This window comes from Coptis chinensis, chromosome 3 (genome assembly GCF_015680905.1).
Source record: "Coptis chinensis isolate HL-2020 chromosome 3, ASM1568090v1, whole genome shotgun sequence".
In the NCBI taxonomy this organism is placed as follows: domain Eukaryota; kingdom Viridiplantae; phylum Streptophyta; class Magnoliopsida; order Ranunculales; family Ranunculaceae; genus Coptis; species Coptis chinensis.
Genome location: NC_141458.1, coordinates 116286867 through 116306957, shown reverse-complemented (window position 1 = coordinate 116306957; position 20091 = coordinate 116286867). Strand labels below are relative to the sequence as shown.

General features: G+C 36.4%; 2 protein-coding genes and 1 pseudogene across 3 annotated transcripts; all 3 read right to left on the bottom strand.

Annotated features, from left to right (window-relative positions):
- Positions 1-1453: 1453 nt before the first annotated feature.
- LOC147513377 (cysteine-rich receptor-like protein kinase 10) lies at positions 1454-3817 on the bottom strand (annotated as a pseudogene). Its single transcript, XR_015215422.1, has 6 exons — positions 3628-3817; positions 3323-3444; positions 2987-3197; positions 2621-2858; positions 2137-2287; positions 1454-1959 (listed from the first exon to the last, which is right to left on the bottom strand). The product of XR_015215422.1 is annotated as a cysteine-rich receptor-like protein kinase 10 (transcript).
- An 84-nt stretch (positions 3818-3901) lies between these two features.
- Positions 3902-4646, bottom strand: LOC147513376 (cysteine-rich repeat secretory protein 38-like). Its single transcript, XM_086596414.1, has one exon. The coding sequence runs from the start codon at positions 4644-4646 to the stop codon at positions 3978-3980; it is 669 nt and encodes a 222-aa protein (XP_086452540.1). The 3' UTR covers positions 3902-3977.
- Positions 4647-8709: 4063 nt separating this feature from the next.
- On the bottom strand, positions 8710-9982 carry LOC147513375 (uncharacterized). Its single transcript, XM_086598911.1, has 2 exons — positions 9633-9982; positions 8710-9154 (listed from the first exon to the last, which is right to left on the bottom strand). The coding sequence occupies exons 1-2, from the start codon at positions 9980-9982 to the stop codon at positions 8710-8712; spliced, it is 795 nt and encodes a 264-aa protein (XP_086455037.1).
- Between the last annotated feature and the right edge of the window lie 10109 nt (positions 9983-20091).

The following is a 20091-nucleotide window of genomic DNA, read 5'->3' as shown; positions in this document are numbered from 1 at the left end:
CGGAAACTTGATGCAAATAATGCATTGAACTAACATAAAAAAATAATTAACAGGAAATCAAAAGCCGAATGCAATTGCATTGAACTAACCTCATAGAATAATTGGCGGGAAATTAGAAACTAGATGCAAATGCATTGAAATAATTTCAAAGAATAGTTAACGGGAAATAAAAAACCGGATGAAATTGCATCGAACTAACCTCAAAGCATAAATAATCAGAAATCATAAACTAAATGCAGATGTATTGAACTAACCTCAAAAAGTTATTAATGAGAAATCAGAAACTGGATGCAAATACAATGAACTTTTCTAAAAACTAATTAACGAAACATCGAAAAATAGATGCAACTACACTGAACTAACCTCAATGAATAATTAACGGGAAATCATAAATTTGATGCAACTGCATTTTTGAACAAACCTCAAAAAATAATTAACGGAAAATCGAAAATTTGCTGCAAATGCATTGAACTAATCTCAGAACAATTAACGGGAAATCGGAAATTAGATGTAACTGCATTGAACTAACCTCAAAGAATAATTAACTGAAAATCAGAAACTGGATGCAACTGCATTAAACTAAAATCATAGATTAACTATAGTCCGGGTAATCAGAAATTGGATGCAATATCCTTGATGAATATTTAACGGAAAATCGGAAACTGGATGCAAATGCATTGAAATAACCTCAAAGAATAGTTAACTGGAAATCGGAAATTAGATGTAACTGCATCGAACTACCCTCAAAGCATAAATAACCAGAAATTGGAAGCTAGATGTGAACTAACCTCGAAAAATAATTAATGAAAAATCAAAAACTGGATGTAGATGTATTGAATTAGCCTCAAAGAGTAATTAATGGGAAATTTGAACATGGATGCAAATGTAATGAACTAATCTCAAAGAGTAATTAACGAAACATTGAAATCTAGATGCAACTGCACTGAATTAACCTTAATGAATAACTATGGGGAAATCGTAAACTTGGTGCAACTGCACTGAACTAACATCAAAGAATAATTAACGGGAAATCAGAAACTTGATATAACTACATTGAATTAGCCTCAAAGAATAATTAATAGGAAATCGGAAACTAGATGCAACTACATTGAACTAGCATCAAAGAATAATTAACGTAAAATCAGAAACTTGATGCAAATGCATTGAACTAACCCTGAAACATAGTTGTATTATATGTAGGGAGAATATAATGTCTCGACAAGTATAGTTTTGCATTTTAAGTAGTGTTTATTATAATTTTTTTTATTATAATTGAGAATGCATTACTATTCAAGTAGCTTCAATATCATCTTCGCCACATTGGACATTCTCGCAAAATTTCAATCAAACTTCTATTATTAAAGGGTCCCATTATTAAACCTAACAACAAAAATAAGTCGATGGCTTTTATCAAGGTTTGGTGCATTCTTTTTATAGAGAGTGGTGCAAGAAATTTGAATAAGTGATTAATATAATTTCCATATCTCATAGCTCTACATAGTTGATAATATTTTTTAGAATAATTTAATATAACGACACCCGTTCGTAGGACGGGTTCAAAAGCTAGTCCTAATTCATAGTACTCTTCATCCATGAGTGTTAACGAGGGTGTAACTCCGTAATGGAGGCTTCATTAATGTAACTACTAATAGATCGGTCTGGCAGAATTGATTGGATTGATTGGCTTGAATTATTTGTGTTTCGTCCATGCTTCTCATTTGTCCAGCCAAGGTCACTTCTACTAACAAAAAATGCTGGTTCATTAGGTAATGGAATGGTGACAGAGTAGCTGTTTAGCATTAGAACAATCGATGCCATCGTAGGTCTCCTTGCTACATCTTCTTGAACACATAACAAGCCGATGTGTATGCATCTCATTACGTCATTTCTTGAATAGCGTTCTCTCAGTGTCGGTTCTATCAACTCTAAAGGACTCCCTTTTTCCCACTGTTTCCATGCCTGCAGCAATGCATCATAGGTTTATTTCAGTAAAAGTAAAAGCGGTGGTATCTTGGACTGTTTCCAAGAATGTATTTAAGTTTCGTATTCTTAACTCTATTTGTTGTTCTTATAGTGAAGACTGTAGCATAAAAAGAATAAAGAAAAAGGATAAATAACAACCGTAGGCATACTCACATAGCTTGTAAGGTATTCTGCAAGTTCTGTATCATAGAAAGAATTATTCTTATGACCACTTATTATCTCTAAAACCAAGACACCAAAACTGAAGACATCTGATTTCACCGAGAATTGTCAATGCATTGCATACTCTGGAGCCATATACCCGCTACATCAACAATTAGTTTTCTTTTAGATGGGAACAAGAAAGGTTAACGAGTATTACCCCCACTAGATGAGCCAATTAGGATTCTCCCTAGATGGGAAATTAGGGTCTTTCAAATTGGGTTGACCATGTTTTTTGTGTGTATTTGACGGGAAACCATTTAGTGGGAGAGAATCCTATTTGGCTCATTTAGTCGGGGGTAATACTCGTTAACCCTACATAAACCAAGAATGCATCCAATTTTAGAGCAGTCCATCAAAAGTGTAATTCTGATTCCAAAATGTAATATGCCTCTTCAAATAAAATAACAAAGTGATTCATATTTGTTATACTTACTATGTTCCAACAACTCTATTTGTATTGCCCTGAGTTTGATCTACTCCAAAAAGCTTTGCCATCCCGAAATCTGAAATTTTTGCGTTCATCTTCTCATCTAATAATATATTTCCCGCTTTGAGGTCCCGATGGATGATCCTGAGTCGAGAATCTTCATGAAGATAAAGTAGTCCCCGAGCAATCCCTCCTATGATATTGTAGCGCGTTTCCCAATCCAAATCTGCCTTTCTAGCTGGAACTGTTCAAGGAGTAGAGAAATAACTAACAAAACACATTACATCATCTTTACAGAAGGGCGAAGGCCTCCTCTAGTATAAGTATATCCTTGGAGACACAAATAAAGCATAGTAGATCAGTGAGACAAACCAAATATATAGTTGTCGAGGCTTCTGTTTGGAACGTATTCGTAAATAAGTAGCTTTTCTTCTCCAGCCAAACAGAATCCCAAAAGCCTAACAAGATTCCTATGTTGAAGCTTATGCATCAAAACAACTTCATTTTTAAATTCTAGTGAACCTTGCCCAGAATTCGTAGCGAGCCTCTTCACTGCTATTTCTTGCCCATCAAGAAGCTCACCCTGTAAACAGGTGATATATATTAAGAACCAAGCAAAAAAACAGAATATATATTAAAAAAACTATAGTTGCAACATAAAAATGTGATAAAAATGCAACAGATCTAAGGCTAAATAATTGAATTTACCTTGTATACTATGCCAAATCCACCTTCACCAAGCTTATTAGCATTAGAAAAATCATTAGTAGCAGTCCTGATCGTATCCAAATCAAATTGCAAGGACTTTCCGTTTCTGACGTCATCCTCGTCTACATAATTAAATGATAATTATTCGATTGATGTTATCAGGAAAAAGGTTCTAATCAGACATTACAGATGCTATTGTAGATATAAATTCTCTTTCACCCTGTCATCAGTCTTATATTAAGCCTTTGTAGCCTACCAAAAAAAGTAAGTTAAAAAAACAAGTTAGAATATAAAATCTAACTTACAAATCAATTCTCGTTTCATTTTCCTCCTATTCTTCCTGATTCTCGTAGTTATAAAATATGCGCTAATTGCAACTAAGATTACCGCAACAATTGTTGGAAGAACAATCGCAACAACGTTGACAGATTTGCCATTTCCAGTTCCTACACAAACAACAATACTCAAATATAATCCATTCCCAATACGTACCATAATCCTACTAAGCAGTTCTTTTAATCATATTACCGGAATTGATTGCGGTGGTGAACCTTGGAGTGCTGGAGGAGGAGATGGTGATGAGTTTAGAAAAAAATGGATAAAGCTCATATATTATATGACAACTTGGACTGAAAACCTGGGCTCCTATACGGTTTCACAAACAACTCGGTAACAAACTAATCATTCTCAGTAGACAAGAAGAGCATTGAGTAGCTGATAAATCTCTAGTACACGTGACCAAACCATATATATCATTCAGGTTTCTGTAATCAATTGATCCAAGGTCAAACTTTGTTGTTACAGACGCAGCAGTAGTAGACAGATTGTTAAATAGGTTTTCTAACTGCCTGTTGAAACGATTAACATCAGCTTCAGAAACATCTGCCCCATTGGCTATCCCCTGGGGATTACTATCAACTTGGGAGAAGAACTGCGTATTGGAGTAGCGTATAATGCAAAGATCGTATCGCAGCGTAGCCTCCTTTCGGTTTGGGCATATTCGGATAACATCTACAACTGAATTATTCAAACAACGTCGACAATCTTCTGTTGAGGCATCACCTCTGCATTGGACTAGGCCATAGACTATATCAGGACTAGTTCCAACAGTTGTATTAAAAAATCCATCTCGAGGACCATTTGAAAGAAGGGAAGGAAGGAGGAGGTTGAGATTGGTCTGGAATTGGCTATTGGATGTGTAGTTTGCAGTGGTGGGGCATATTTGTAGTAGTTGAGCTTGGACATGGTTACGAAAAAGAAGCAAACATGAATATAGGATGATCAAATGCATGATACTTGATCTAGGTACATACATTTTTTTCATTTATGTTCCATCCCTCTCCAGGAATTCCACACGATCTTATAATGTTCAAAAAATAATTGTCTTCACTAAAAATCTTTCTTGACCCTACCAAGAGAACTATCACTGATAAGAAATTTCCAGGTCTTTGTTGCGACTTGTGACTTTTCTTCCTAACTATCCACATAATACATAATGGTGTACAAGTTATATCTAGGGTTAACTGAAAAGGAGAACTTTGCAGGTGCCGACTAGCAAAGTCGGTAAAACTTTTGGGTGATGATACCAGAGGTCTGGGATCAAAGAGTTACTGATCTCATTTAAAAACAGACTTGCCAATCAAAAAAAAAAAAAACTTTATTTTTCACTAGCCAATTAGCCCGTCTGCGACCGGGCCTGCTACATTGATAGTTCAGTTTTTACTTTTATCAAACTATTAACAACTATAATACAAGTATATAGGCAATACCCAATATTACCTGCCATTAGCTGTATTACCTACCATTGGCAGAGTATTGACTGACCTTCCTCCATTAAAATATAATTAATACATGAGTTGTATAAAAAATTAATAGCGGGCTGCCTATGAAATTAATTTTCCTTTGTACTAATTATTTTGAGAAGTATAATGATTCTTTCAAAGAATAATAAGTATAAACAAATTGATCAATAGTTTGTCTAGTTGTCTGTAACCTATCCATAGTCATTTCAATCTAAAATATTGAACTCAATATCGAACTACGCATTAGCTGCGACTAAACAGCCCTACACAGCAGAGTACATCAAGGTGCTTCTCATGTATGTAGCAATATCACCCATGATCTTATTTGCAGCCATCTTCACATCGGCCCCTTTTGCAACAGTTGCGTCGAAGAACTTCTATTAATTGTAAGTCTGAAACTGTCATAGATGGTAGAAATTTCAATGCGTTGGTTAGCGGACCTGGCATATCCCTTTCCTCCAACTTAAGACCATAACCGCAACAAAAATTGACTTCAATCAACATATTGTGCCATCCATTCCATACTGATTCTTTTGAAGTTGTATTTGTCTGCAACATATATGATGCCATGTTTAATTCATAATTATGATTCTACTTTCAGTCATTTAAACTTATGATTAAGACTCAACTTGCGCCTTCTTACCTTGCCAAAAGGAGAAACTAACTTCTGAGAAGAACTGTTATTTTGTCGGACATCTTGTGCCTTCTTTTCACCTTTCATGGCAAATGGAACATATTGTTTTGCCGAAGTTTGTACTGCCACTCATTTCTCCTCTTCGATGGAGTGGGATTTTGTTATTTGATTTTATTTCAGTGGTTTAACTTTTTTTTTTTATAAAAGGGCGGCAATTTGAAATACTGAATTTCTTAAGCGGGAAAGATGTTGAAATTTCAGGCTTTGGCGCAATTTGAATCCCGATATTCAGGCATTTTGTATTATGTTAAACTGTCAAAATAGCTCCGACTGTTTCTCAACAGTCATGGCGTCATGGGAACATGGCAGATACCTGCTCCTATTGTGGACTTGTTGGTGCAGGGAAATATGCATATCTCATGGAGAACGAATCTGTCAAAGGGAAATATGGACTTGTGAGCATATGCAACTTTGGCTGTTTTATAACATCATCCTTATATAGACGTAACCATAGTACAAAATATTAGGATATGGGTATTTATCGATATTCAATTTCTGAATATGTATCGTGGATATATCTCTCTTTTTGGGGATATTTGACATTGTTTCACATGCAAATATCGTGAATATATCTAAAATATCAACAAATATTATGGATATTGTGGATATTTTTTGATATATCATGATACATTATTTATATTTATTTGAAATATAATGGTAAATATTAAATAAAATTGTTATATATACAAAATATCGCCAAATATCTCAAAATATCATAAAATATTCCCAAATATCACAAATATTATTGAAATATCACTGATATTTGCAGTCGTATATATCTCTAAACATATCGTGATATTTATATATTTTTTTCTGAAATATGGATAGATATCCCCAAATATCACGATATATCGGGATATTTTGTACTATGGACGTAACCATCTGGCATCCCATATGCACTATTTTCTCCAACAGAAGAACTTCCTGCACCTACCACCTTTGCTAAGGATGGAAACAGACACTAAGATGTATAAAAAGTGGTCAAAGGTCTATTTTCTACAGTGATATCAATGCTTGAAATCTGGATTATATTACCTGATTCACCATGGAGACCACACAAATGACTCAATCCCATGCACTCTTATCAAATGTTCGAAGATCCTGTTCTGGTTAGTGGTTAGCAGTGCATTGCATTATCGCGACCTCTGGTTGAGTGGTAAAAGTATGGCGGGCTGAGAAAAACTTTAATGCTTTTTGACCCTTCAGTCCTTCACCATTTAATGTAAAATGGAACCTATAGAAAGAACGGAGGGTTCTATGGACATATTTTATCTTGACCGTAAAAAACTCAAAATCGTTAGGGTATTTATAAGTTTGGATTAGGCTAATATTTTGTAGATATAATCTCCTAACTATTCTAAATAACATTGTCACAAATAATCAAAAAAATCAAAAAAATTCAAACTTGCCAAATGTAGTTAACAATTTACAAAATTTGACTAATTATAGACCGTTCATTTTCACCATTTTTGATACTATATTTGGCAAGTTTAGAAATTTTTGATTTTTTTGATTATTTGTGACAATGTTTAGAATAGTTAGGAGATCATATCTACAAAATATTAGCATAATCCGAAACTTATAAATGCCCTAACGATTTTGAGTTTGTTTACGTGTCAAGATAAAATATGTCCTTAGAACCCCTCCCATAAAAAAAAATGACACCTCTTATAAGTGTGCCACTAGCTGTACGACTATACTTTTCCAGCGCCACTAGAACCAACTAACCAAAGTTGTTTCTGTTCTACAATTTAGTGGCGAGTTGAGATACTGAAAACTTCCACATCAAGTGTCAAAGGATAAGATTAGTGAACATCTGTTTGGGCACAAATGGTGTTTTCAAACAGTCAGTTCTACAAAATTCCCTGCAGGGTGAAAAATAAAGGGTTAGTTAGTGTTACCACCTACTAGATGAGTCAATTAGGATTTCCCCCCACTAGATGGGCAATTAGGGTCTTCCCCCTAATACACACAACAAAAACACGGTCAACCCAAATTGATTTTTTTTTTAGTGTACTTGGGGGGTGACACTAATTTTCCCATCTAGTAAGGGAAAAATCTTAATTGGCTCATCTAGGGGGGATAATACTAGTTAACCCAAAAATAAAAAAGATTATACTAATTCTCTTTTCCCTGAAAGGTAAAACATAATCTTGGACATAAGAATAAGAAAAAAAAAAAACCCCCACATGTTGACTACTATGACAAAAGACTGAGATAGTAATGGCCTCTCCTGCGGGAGATAGCAGAATTTTCCTTCCCCCCTTTTTTTCTTGATTTCAAATTTCAAATTCATATATGTTTCTTGCTGTCTCAAGTCAGGGATAGCTTATTATAGTTTTTTTATCAATCATCCTTTCTGTTTCTCTCTTAGCCATCTCACACCTTTTTTTTTCCACACCCCCTTCTTGCTCACTCAAGTTCAATATCTAGTATCTCTATCTTGACCATCTTTCTTTAGCTCTGAGCATATTGTCTCTTCTACTTTTTAGTTACTGCTCTTATTATGGGTGAATCATCTTTATGGGTATCAATCATCTGGAAAGGTGTAGATACAAGCTATCATGGATAACAACGCACTTATTATGGGTGAATCATCTTTAACATAAAATAGGGATAAACAAAATGGACAACCTTTTCTTTGCTAGGAAAGAAGCAGTTGTTGATATAGACTGTATAAACATAGAGGAACCGAGAAATGACTCTCTTACTGTAGTGGAAAGGATGTATGGAGGCCACACAGTGCCGGCCCTGACATTTTCGTGGCCCAAAGCGATGCACTTAAATGTGGCCCTATATGCAGTAAAAAAAACAACAAGACAAAACAAAATACTTATATTATTCAACTTTCATCTGCCAATATAATTCAGGAGGGGGCCAAAAAAAAAAACCTATAACTTAAAAATCATTCTTCTCGCATTTTTAGATGCGAATTCACTAATTACACTTGAATAATCATCCTTTTCAACAACAACTTTTTCAATAGATAATATCGCTAATCCATTCAATCTTTCTTGTGACATGGTCGAGCGAAGATAAGACTTGATCAACTTTAACTTGGAAAAACTTCTTTCACTGGAAGCAATTGTAACAGGTATAGTCAATAATATCCTATAAGCAACCCAAGCATTCGGAAAACAATGATCTCTTAATCTCAAATAATTCACCACATCAATCGCCTTCTTTGTCTCCTTCGGCAAAATTTCTCTTAAGATTCTTAATTCTGAAAATAAATCTTCTCCATCAATATCAGAAACATCTTCGTGTTTTAGAAACACTTCAAGGTGCTTACAAGAAACCTTCAAACTATTAGCATCTACAGAGTTTAACTTTTCCACATTAAATAAAAACCCAAATAATCCTTCATATACTTGGAATTGTTCAAACCTGCTTCTCAATGAGGAAAGAGCTTGGTCCAAAATAAATACAAAATAATGGACTCTAAAAGATTCCTCGGTGATAGTGGGCCTCCCTCGACAATATTTTCATCAAACCTGTCTCTTTCTACTGAATAATCGCTTCTCACGGAAAATAGGTTCAATTTGCATAGAAGTTGCAACATCTTTAGCTTCAGCCTTGGCCTCCTCAAATCCAAATTCTCTATACTTTTCAAATGCAGAAATAAGTCCCTTCCGGTTGATCTATGGCAACATCAATGTGCATATCTTCAGCTTGCATTGTTTTACTAACAGAGTTCACAACAAATAACAAATGATGCCAGATAACCATACCAAGCAAGAACTCAAAATTTTCCATCTCATGTGTTACTAGGGACTCAGCTTCACTCTTTGTTTTAGGGTCATCATTAGCATCTGCCAAGAAAATTAAAGCATCCCTTATCTTTGGCGCTTGATATCTTATTGCTTTAACACTTGCCACACGACTTTCCCAGCGAGTTTGAGACAATGACTTAACACTTAGACCTTTCTTACCTTTCTTTTCTTTGTATTTTACATGATCTTTGAAGACCTTCCATCGCTTTGTAGAAGAAGAAAACAACGAATATATGCGTTGTACCACTCCAAAAAAAGAGACAGCTTTAGAACAAGAGTTAGCCATATCACATAGAGCAAGGTTGAGACTGTGGCAACCACAAGGCGTGTACATTGCTCTTGGATTTATTTCAAGCAACCTCTTTTGCACACCTTTGTGTTTCCCTTTCATGTTAGATCCATTATCATATCCTTGTCCTCTTATATCACCGATTTCTAGCTGAAGAGAGTTCAGTGTATCTTTGAGTGTGTTAAAAAGTCCCAATCCCAAAGTGTCGTCCACCTGTAGAAACCCTAAAAATAATTTTTTTACCTTTATCGGACTTGTAGAAACATCAACACACCGTATAACAATTGACATTTGTTATTCATGGCTTATATCTGGGGTGCAATCAAGTATCACATAAAAATATTTTGCTTCTTGGATCTTCTTTACAATGATACTTTTGGTCTCCTCTGCTAGCAAATGTATTAACTCATTCTCTATCCTGTGACTGAGATAATGGTAATGAATTTCTTTTCTTTGAATACGCCTAATATGTTCTTGCATTACAGGATCAAATTCGGCAATCACCTGAATTATGCTTAAGAAAATACCATTGTTCTCTTGATAAATCTTCTCTTTTGTCCCACGAAATGCTAAATTATTTCTAGCAAGAGCTTTCCACAAATGAGAATATCCCTCGATAATATGTGATCCCAACGTTCTTTCTCTTTATTGATCTGTTCTTGCACACATTTATCAATCGTTTCATTCTTTTTCAATCTTATCTCTAATTCAATCCAACTTTGCTCATGCAACCCGATGTGCCTACTATTTTTTTTTTCATGACTTTTAAGCCTCAGTAAAAGATTTCTCCAATTTTAAATCCATTATTAAGCCATCTGAATATTGTTTCTCCGTGCTTAAACAACTTGCAACAAAAAGCAAAATACCCTATCCAAAGCATTGGAATATACAAGCCATCTTCTATCTTGCTTCTCTCCATTTGATAAGTGTCGAACATAATGAGTAAAAGAAAAATGCCTACCAAGATCATCTTTAGGAAAATCGACAGTGTTATCTCTTTTAGGGCCTATTTCCACTAATAAATCTCTGTAATTTTGATCCATTTTATCCCAATTTCGCAGGTCATCAATGTTTACTGGCCCAAATAAGTCAGCCACATTTGTTTGTTGATTAAGTTCTTCATCAACCAAATCCTCATCATCTTCATCCACCAAATCTTCATTGTTTGCAACCACCAAATTTTCATTGTCTTCAGCTACCAAGTCTTCATGTGTGTCATTCATAATATGATCCTCATTATCATTGGCAATTGTATGTTCCTCATCTACCAAATCTTCATGTGGTGCATCCACCAAATTTTCATGTTCTTCATTCACTAAATCTTCATCAGAACTATCTTTTTTTTTTGCCACTACAAAAATACTTATGAATAGCTCCTGTTTGAGATTGAATCAGTTGTTATGTTTTTTGTTTTTTTTTTCTTTTGCTACTACCAGATGCATGCATTCTAATTCTAGGAGGCATGATTGTAAATAACAAACACTCCAATCTAATTATCTAAATATTTAATACAAAAAACCAGCTAGAGTGAGTGGAGTTTTGTACCTTTACGTCTTTACTTCTTGAGCATCTAACAAATGACTTGAGTTTATCTTCTTCTTTTTTTTTTGGGTAGAAGTTTGGTTTTGGAACAGGCAAACAACGACTTGGGGTTTGTGTGTCCGTAGGTGGTTTTTTGAGAAAATGTAATAAACTTCCCTTTTGTGGGCTTTTGTGGGCGAGTATAATGTGGCCCTTAAATTTGATACTGACTTGGTGGCCCAAAGCGGCGTCTTGGCTCGCTTTGCATCAGGGCCGGCACTGAGGCCACACAATCAATCTGGAAAGGTTGGGGCAGGATTTTCATAGAACTTGGCAGACAAAGGGCAAGGTCACATTTGAACTCATTGATAGAGAACATGTCAAAATAGTCTTTGCAGAGGGAAAGGAATGTCAACATGTACTCACAAATGGACCTTGGGTCCTTTATGGGTACATCTTCTCAGTAAAAGAATGGATCAGGGGGAACAAACTGAATGAGTACCAGTTTGATTTTGTAAACTTCTGGATACAGATTTGGGACTTTCCCAAAGCAAGAATCAACAAGGCAAATGTGTGGAAAATAGGGGCAGAACTGGGCACTTACTGTTTTAGAAGCGGATTTGTCTTGCCCACCAGAGTTTAATAAACCGGTTGCAAGAGCTAGGGTGGCTATGGACATCAAGGAAAGATTAGTTAAGGACAAAAAAGTGAGACTGGAGATAGGGGAATTGATGACCGTCAGGTTCAAATATGAGAAGCTGGAGGTACTCTATTTTTAAAGTGGAGTTATTGGTCATGATCAATATACATGCAGAATTCGAGCACAACATAGACATGATCTTCTCAAATGTGGGGGATCCCCAAAGGACATTAAACCTTTATTCACCAGCCAATTATGAGCGAACATCTTCTATAATGGCATAGCATGCATACACAGGTAAGCAGATAATCTCTGTTTCAGGAACTCCTAAAAAATTACGCTTTGACGAGATGCCGGCCATCGGAGGAGAGATACCAGAGTATGGAGGTTGGAACCTTACCGTTAGAGCCAAATAGGACAGATGGCACACATCCACGTCACCATCCACAGAGAATAGTAGAGACAAAGGAAGAGGTACAGAATCAGGTACAAGTGAGGGGGCCACAGGCTCAGGCCCAACGGATCTAATAACGAATAGGAACACAACGGTCTTACAAAGTCAACAGGGAAGTAGTCTTCAAAGCAGACAAGTGGGGAAAAGTGTGTTGGGCCCTGGCCCAGAAAAGTCCAATGGGCTTACTGAGATGGATATGGAACACGGACTAACCAGAAGTCAGAATAGCACGTCAAATACTATGGTGGTCTTTGGTCAAGCTAGGTTGACTCAGTCAAGTTCTCTGGTGAGTCAGCATAACACAAATGGGACAAATCTGAATACTAGATTGGCAGTGGGCTTACTATGTCAAGATAAAAATAGACCTAGGTCGAAGACTCTGGAAATAGGAAGTACTTCAGTAGGAACTTTGAATGAACAACCACTTTAATTTTGGCAAGTTCCAAGACAACCCAGTCTACAACTGATAAAGCTGATGCATCAAAAGGAGGTAACTCTAGTAAAGGGGGTCAAAAACACATCTACCAATTTAATAGCAAGCAGACACGTGGTAGGGGATTTAAGACTATGACATCGAAAAGAACAAAAAGGATAACTGATAGAATAAGGGGGAAGCCTGGAATAGGGGGAGCTACTGAGGAATTGCAAATAGTTACCTCTATTGGGAGCAAGAGAAAATTAATTGATTCACAAGGGGAGGAGGAAATGGTGTTGAATGGAGATGGGACCTGGGTAAGACAGAGTGTGAGACTGATATTAGGAAGATCTAAGAGAGCAAAACGTCATGCTGATGATATGAGAAGAAGAGGGCTAGGGTATGAGATGATCCCTGAAGATGCACAGATCGTTCCAATTTCTAGTGACTGCTGAATCACAAGTTCGCGGAGGAGGAAGTGGGCAGACAACTTCTACTGAACCATCACCACCAAACTAAGATGAAATGGTGGACCCTTACTCGTCTACAACGGAATCAGAAGGGTCCGAGGGATTAGAAGAATTGAAAAACAACACAAATCTTCCAATGACTGTCTTCAATGCTGGTGGGCAAATGAAGGGACAAATGGTACAACAGAATGGGTTAACCAATTATGGAACTCAAGAAATGAGGGGGTATGAAATGGATATAGAAGAGGTTGCTGATCAACCACAACCGATAGCAGTGGATGCATCCTCAGATGTGCACAGATTGCAGTATCCTGGTGATCAAGATAGTTACCTTGGGAATACCAGCTTTCAGAGAGGAGAAAGTTCGAATAGTGGGGGCAACAGGATGTATGATGAGACAAACGAGATGATAAGTGTTTCGACCAAATATGATCAAAACACTAAGTGGTGACGAAAGAGATGAATTATGTAGAAAAGTAATGAGAAAAGTGATGGTGATTGAGAGAATGATGAGACTGTACCTTTCGGTTGCCTACGTACCCAAATTATCGATGGGATCAAGTCTCAAGAATGTAGTTCTGAATGAAAAATAGTTTGGTATTTATATAGGTAGAGTAGAGAGTCCTTGTATCTCAAGTAATTTTGTAGCTTGAGTAATTGTGATAGACTATAACTTTCAACTGATAATTATCTCTTTGATAAGAAATGAATCTGGACATAAATCAATGTACATTAGACACATGAGTTAATGGGCCTGTACATTGATCCATGGTATTGCAAATTGGGCATTAGCCCTGTCGATTAAACGAATAAAGTGGAGATTCCTACCAATGGACATTCGCCACGTAGGTGGGGGTCGAAACAATAAGCAATGGAGGTTTGTACAAGTATCCTCCAGGGTTAGCAGTGGCTGTCCCCTCACAGCCGCCTTCACCTCGATGAGTATTTACGCCTAGAATTGCCGGGGTATTGGTACCACCACTGTGATTCAACAACTAAATGACCAAATTGGGGGGTTGGAGGTGGATATTGTGTGTCTGTCAGAGACAAAGGCGGATAGTAAGAAAGTGGAAAGGTTAGGTAAAATTATCAATTTCGAGGGGTGCTTCTCTGCACCAGCAGAAGGACTAGGTGGTGGTCTTGTAGTGTTCTGGAAATCAGGAGTGGACTTGGAAATACTTGGGGATACAAAAAACCAAGTAATAGGTAAGCTTATAAATTACTATAGCAATAATGTTTGGTATTTCTCCTTTATTTATGGGAATCCTGTGCCTAGCCAACGCATCTGAGTATGGAATGAACTGAGAGAGATTGCTACTCTAGTTCCTGGACCTTGGTGTCTTTTTGGTGATTTCAATGCCATTTATACTCTGGATGAAAAGGGGGGGGGGGGGGATAGTAGAATAAATACTTATTGACTTCAATAGTTTGATCAATGATTTGGGTTTTGTGGTTCTTGGGTTTATAGGAACCAAGTTCACCTGGAACAATAATAGAAGACTAGGGGACCATGTTTTGGAAAGGCTTGACATAGCCTTAACAACAACTGAGTGGTTGACTCTGTTCCCTCATGTCCAAGTAAGAACTCATGTAAATGCTTCTTCGGATCATCTATCCCTGCACATTCAGTTGAAAAAATAGGAAGATAATTGTCCAAAGCCCTTTAGATTTTTTGATATGTGGCTACATGATGAATCCTGCTTACCTTGAATAGATGATGCTTGGAATTCAGTAATGTATGATCTCCCTGATTGTAATGTTATTTCTAGATTGCATGCTACTAAAAAGAGTCTTATAGGTTGGAATAAACATGTTTTTGGGAATATCACTTATAACATCAAGGAAACTCAAAAAAAACTTGCACATATTTTGATGAGACCTTTTAATGATGTTAATCGCACAACATAGCTAGAGATCTTAAATCCAAGCTTTTTGACTGGTATAATAAAGAAGAGTTGTTATGGAAACAGAAATTTACAAACTAGTATATCAAGGAAGGGGGCAATAATACTAGATTCTTTCACCTGTCTACTATATATCGTAGAAAAAAAAATTTGATAAGATCAAGAACAATGAGGGGTACTGACAAGAAGGTAGGCAGGACATTGGCAAAGCTGTTAATGATTATTTCATTGATATCTTTGCTATTGATCATCCTGCACCTAATAATAGGATTCTTGATCTTTTTGAACCATGTATTTATGACAGAGAGAATGATCTGCTCACTACTGTCCCATCTAATGAGGATATTTGGCTTGTGGTAAAAAGCATGTGCAGTTTAAAGGATCCTGGACCTGATGGGTTCCAAGGAGTCTTTTTTCAAAAGTGTTGGGACACTATTGGAAGTAGTATCATAGCCTTTGTGAAAGACTTCTTTATCACTGGCTTCTTTAATCCTACCTTTAATGAAACATATATAGCTTTGATCCCAAAAGTTTCTAATCCTGATCACATGTCCAAGTTTAAACCCATAAGCTTGTGTAACTTTTGCTATAAGATTATATCTAAGATTATGGCTAATAGATTAAAGTGTCACATTAATAAGATTGTGTCCCCCTTCCAAGGAGGCTTCATTAAGGGGAGGAGTATAGGGGATAACATTGGCCTTGCCTGTGAGGTCTTTCACAATATGAAACATATGAAAAATAAAAATGAGGGGTGAATTGCCCTTAAGATGGACATGGCCAAAGCCTATGATAGGGTTGAATGATCTTTCCTTGAGGGGATCTTTGAACATTTAGGGTTCATTCAAAGATGGAGACAGTTGGTTTTGCAATGTCTATCCACTGTTTATGTCACAGCCCGAATTTCTAAACAATTAAACAATGAATATTTGAAATATAAATATCTCAAACATCACTATATTCAATTGTTTAAAAACCCAGGCTATGACGGGGTGGATACTACACATGCCAAAACCGAAAACCCACATCCTAAAAGAATCTTAACAACAAAAATAATCTCCAAAATTTCTCTTTATTTCTTTATAAAAAGTCTATCTTCCGTCCCAATAAAACATCAAACCACTCTAAGAATAACAGGTCTTCAACATCGTATTTTCATGTCATATGAAAAGAAAACTACGTTATTATATACTTCCAAAAGATTAGACCTAATAAAATAACCTCCTGGACTGCTCCAGGCAAGAATCCAAATCACACGCCGCGGTTCCATTGCCTTCCACCTATGTTCCCAAGAACACCCCGTTAAGCAAAACAAAGCAAACATGGGATTGACAAAATAGAATTTGCTTGAGTGCGAGTAGACTAACCACATATAATATTATCATACTTTAATTATCCAAACAATCCGTTATATTTTTCCATAACTTAATCATTCTCGGCTTGGAAGGCAATTGGAGTTCTCATTTCAACCGCATAGTTTCTTCCCAAGCAAAACTTCCATTATATTAACTCATTCTAATAACTCGTTTTAATATCTAAAACTTTGAATTAAAACTTACCGATATCCACTGCTGTATAAGGGTAGGACCGCGTCCCTGCACAAAAATGTTATTAAGTCCTACCTAGGGGTGACTTCGGATCGGATCGGATCGGATTAATCTCCTTCGGAATTTTTCCAAATTTTTTTCGGAACCTAATATGCTAGCCAAATCCGATCCAATTTTTTTTCGGATTCAAAATATATTTCCAATTTCAAAACTTTCGGAAATTTCGAAATAACTCAAAAATTTCGGAATACTTGGTAAATTTTCAAAGATCTCTTTACTTTCAATTATTTTTGGAATATCATACGCCAATGTTCATTGTAGGGAGAGAAAACCATGTCCACAACACCAATGTACCAACAACAATACACACTTGTTTATTGAGAAAACCCATTTTCATTCAAACAAGCGATCCAAGAAAAAACGATAAAAAGAACCTGCAGCTACCAATAGCAAGCATTGCATTCTGTTGAGGTATGAGTATTTGTAATGTTTCAATCTTTTTTTTTTTAGGTGTGGGAAATTGAAGGCGTGAAGTGTCTAAAATAATGGATTATGGTCTTGGACTCTAAGTAGCTTTACATAATATTCTATCTATTGGAATTTGGCTTTTGGATTGGTCTGGAAGTCATTGTATGGCTCAATGACATTTTTTTTCATATCATTGTTGTTATGGCAGACGGTGTAATGACAGTAGAGTGGTCCAATTCAAGTGGGGAAGTAGCAGCTAGATTATGTTTTTGTTTTGTTTTTGGAAGTAAAAAACTAAAAAATGAATTAACGGTTGAGATCTAATCAAGTGGATAGTGAGAGAAATATATATTTTCTTAATAAATTGGCAATAATATCGGAAATTTCGGATCGGATCGGATTTTAGAATTATATCCAAATCCTATCCAAATTTTTTTTGGAATTTTCGGAAATCAGAAAATCGGAAAATCGGCCCATGAAAACTACACCCAAAGCCAGACCAATTTCAAGTCGGATTTCGGAAAAATCGGAAATTCGGCGAAAAGAGACACCCCTAGTCCTACCCTCCTGCAAAAGAAAGTTAGAACTTCTATATAACATATGTAGACATTATATTAGGTATTCAAAAGTAACCCAAACACTCGCATAATCAAATAATACAACTAACCCGCAAGGCGAATACCTTAGTTCCTCTCTAGGGCAGTCCAAACAATTTGGTCATTCATGGCACATTCAATGAATACCCGGGTCATTCATGGCACATTCAATGAATACCCCTATATAACGCTAACGGGCCATTTATGGCACATTCAATAAATGCCCACCTAATATATGACATCAGCAGTCATAAAACTCAATTCCAAAACTTATGGCGTAGAGAGTTCTAAAAGAGGTGGTAAATTGGTTTACGCATTATTGAACTTTATTGTATATATCATTTCAGAGAACAAAGGAGTATCTTGATTCATGTATTTGGTTTATGCGTTATTAATTAGATTAATGTCTAAATGTCATAACGTTGTATATCATAAAAGACGAAAACATTACATAGTAGTTAATACACATACACACGTATATATAAAGGTCTTAGCCTAAAGCCAAGCATGCTAATAGTCCTAGACCTATCCTAATAGCCCAAATCATAATCCGAGTTCAAAAGTCAAATTGGGTCAACTGGTCAAAAGTCAACTCTGGTCAAAGTCAAAGTCGACCTGCCAAGGGTCAACAGCAGTCAACCAACCCCAAACTCCTCTAAGCTGACCAGGTTCAATAACTTAAGCCTTAACCCGGCCCATAAACTGGGTTGGCCCAACTTGAAGATCCACTTAAAATACTATGGACCCGACCCCAAACCAAAACAAGTTAAGGCCCAAACAAAACCAACAAGTTTCGCCCAAGGCCCAACTAACCCAACAGTCGCCCTCTTCCTCCAACATCTCTCCAAGCAGCTCCTCTCCACCGTCAGCCACCACTAATCCACCACTGACCCACCTCCATCATCCTATCGGTTTTGACCCCGGAAAAACCCCATCAACCGATACCATCATAACGCGATTTCCTTATCTTGACAAAAACGGGATCGACGCCATTAATGGTCGCTTAGAGCTTCACAAATTTCCAAACTAGTATTTAACCGCTTCCACCACAACCAACAAGTATAACCTCAAAACAAACTCAAACAACCAATCCTTGAAGCAACAAAAATCGGACGATTTGGTTCTTGCTTGAACGCCATTAATGGTCGTTCAAGCTTCACAACACTCCCACTCTCAAACAATCACCTCTACTTCACCACGCATTTAGCCAAATTCAAACAAAACAATAATTCAAATAACACCAAAACTTTGGGCGCCATTCTTTGCTCTGCAAAAGCTCCATCTCCGCGACACCAACAACCACCAACCGCCAAATACAATCAATTAGGCGATAGACACTTATCTAGTTCCACCATAACATTTACAAAGAAACATAAACAATCACATTCACACAAAACAAAAATAGTGCGAGTTGTTTCTTTTGGCTTTTGACTAAAAGCCGAAGCCGGCGATAGCCAATAAGTTAGACCAATTGCTTTTTTCTGGCTGCCATCATCGATTCAAACACCACTTTCGTTTTAAGTTTTTCCGAGACAGACGTTTATTCACAATTGTATCGTGAGTTAACACTACACAAGATATCTGATAAATGAGCATGTGAACAATACTGTACAATCTATAGTAAACGAGAAATAAAAAAAACGTAAAAATCTACTCACTTGTAGCGCGCTCCAACTATCAGCTAGATCTCAGAATAAAACTCTTCCTTTTCTTCTTTCAGTAAAACTCCATTTTTTTTTCTAAAACCCTCGCTGTGTTTTTGACCAACCCCATTCTATTTTCTTTTTGTTTAAAAACAAACCCCCGAAATAGGGAAGAACACGTCTCCTATTTCCACTAACACTTATCCTATTTTATTTTATCTATTATCTATTATTATTATTATTAGGAAAAATAAAATAATAAAAACACGGGGTGTTATAGTTTCCTTCCAAATACTCTTGAATGGAACCCCCCTGGACAGATTTATACCTGAGTACTGTGAGGCTTTAGGACAGAAGATAAATTTTGGCAAATCTAGTCTCTTCTTTAGTCAAAATGTTAAGTTTAGAAATAAACTTAAACATAAAAGATTCTGGAGGATGAAGAACTTTGAACTTAACCTAAGGACAAATATTTGGGTGTGCCCATTATGCTTTCACAAAAGAAGACAGAGGACTTTGAATACTTGGTGGACAGAGTAAACAACGAGATAAA

Coding starts and splice junctions, on each gene's coding strand:
- LOC147513376 (XM_086596414.1), bottom strand. CDS start 4,646: ATGAAAAAAATGTATGTACCTAGATCAAGTATCATGCATTTGATCATC.
- LOC147513375 (XM_086598911.1), bottom strand. CDS start 9,982: ATGAAAGGGAAACACAAAGGTGTGCAAAAGAGGTTGCTTGAAATAAAT. Junction 9,155..9,632: donor GATGCTTTAATTTTCTTGGC/AGATGCTAATGA, acceptor TTTATTTAATGT/GGAAAAGTTAAACTCTGTAG.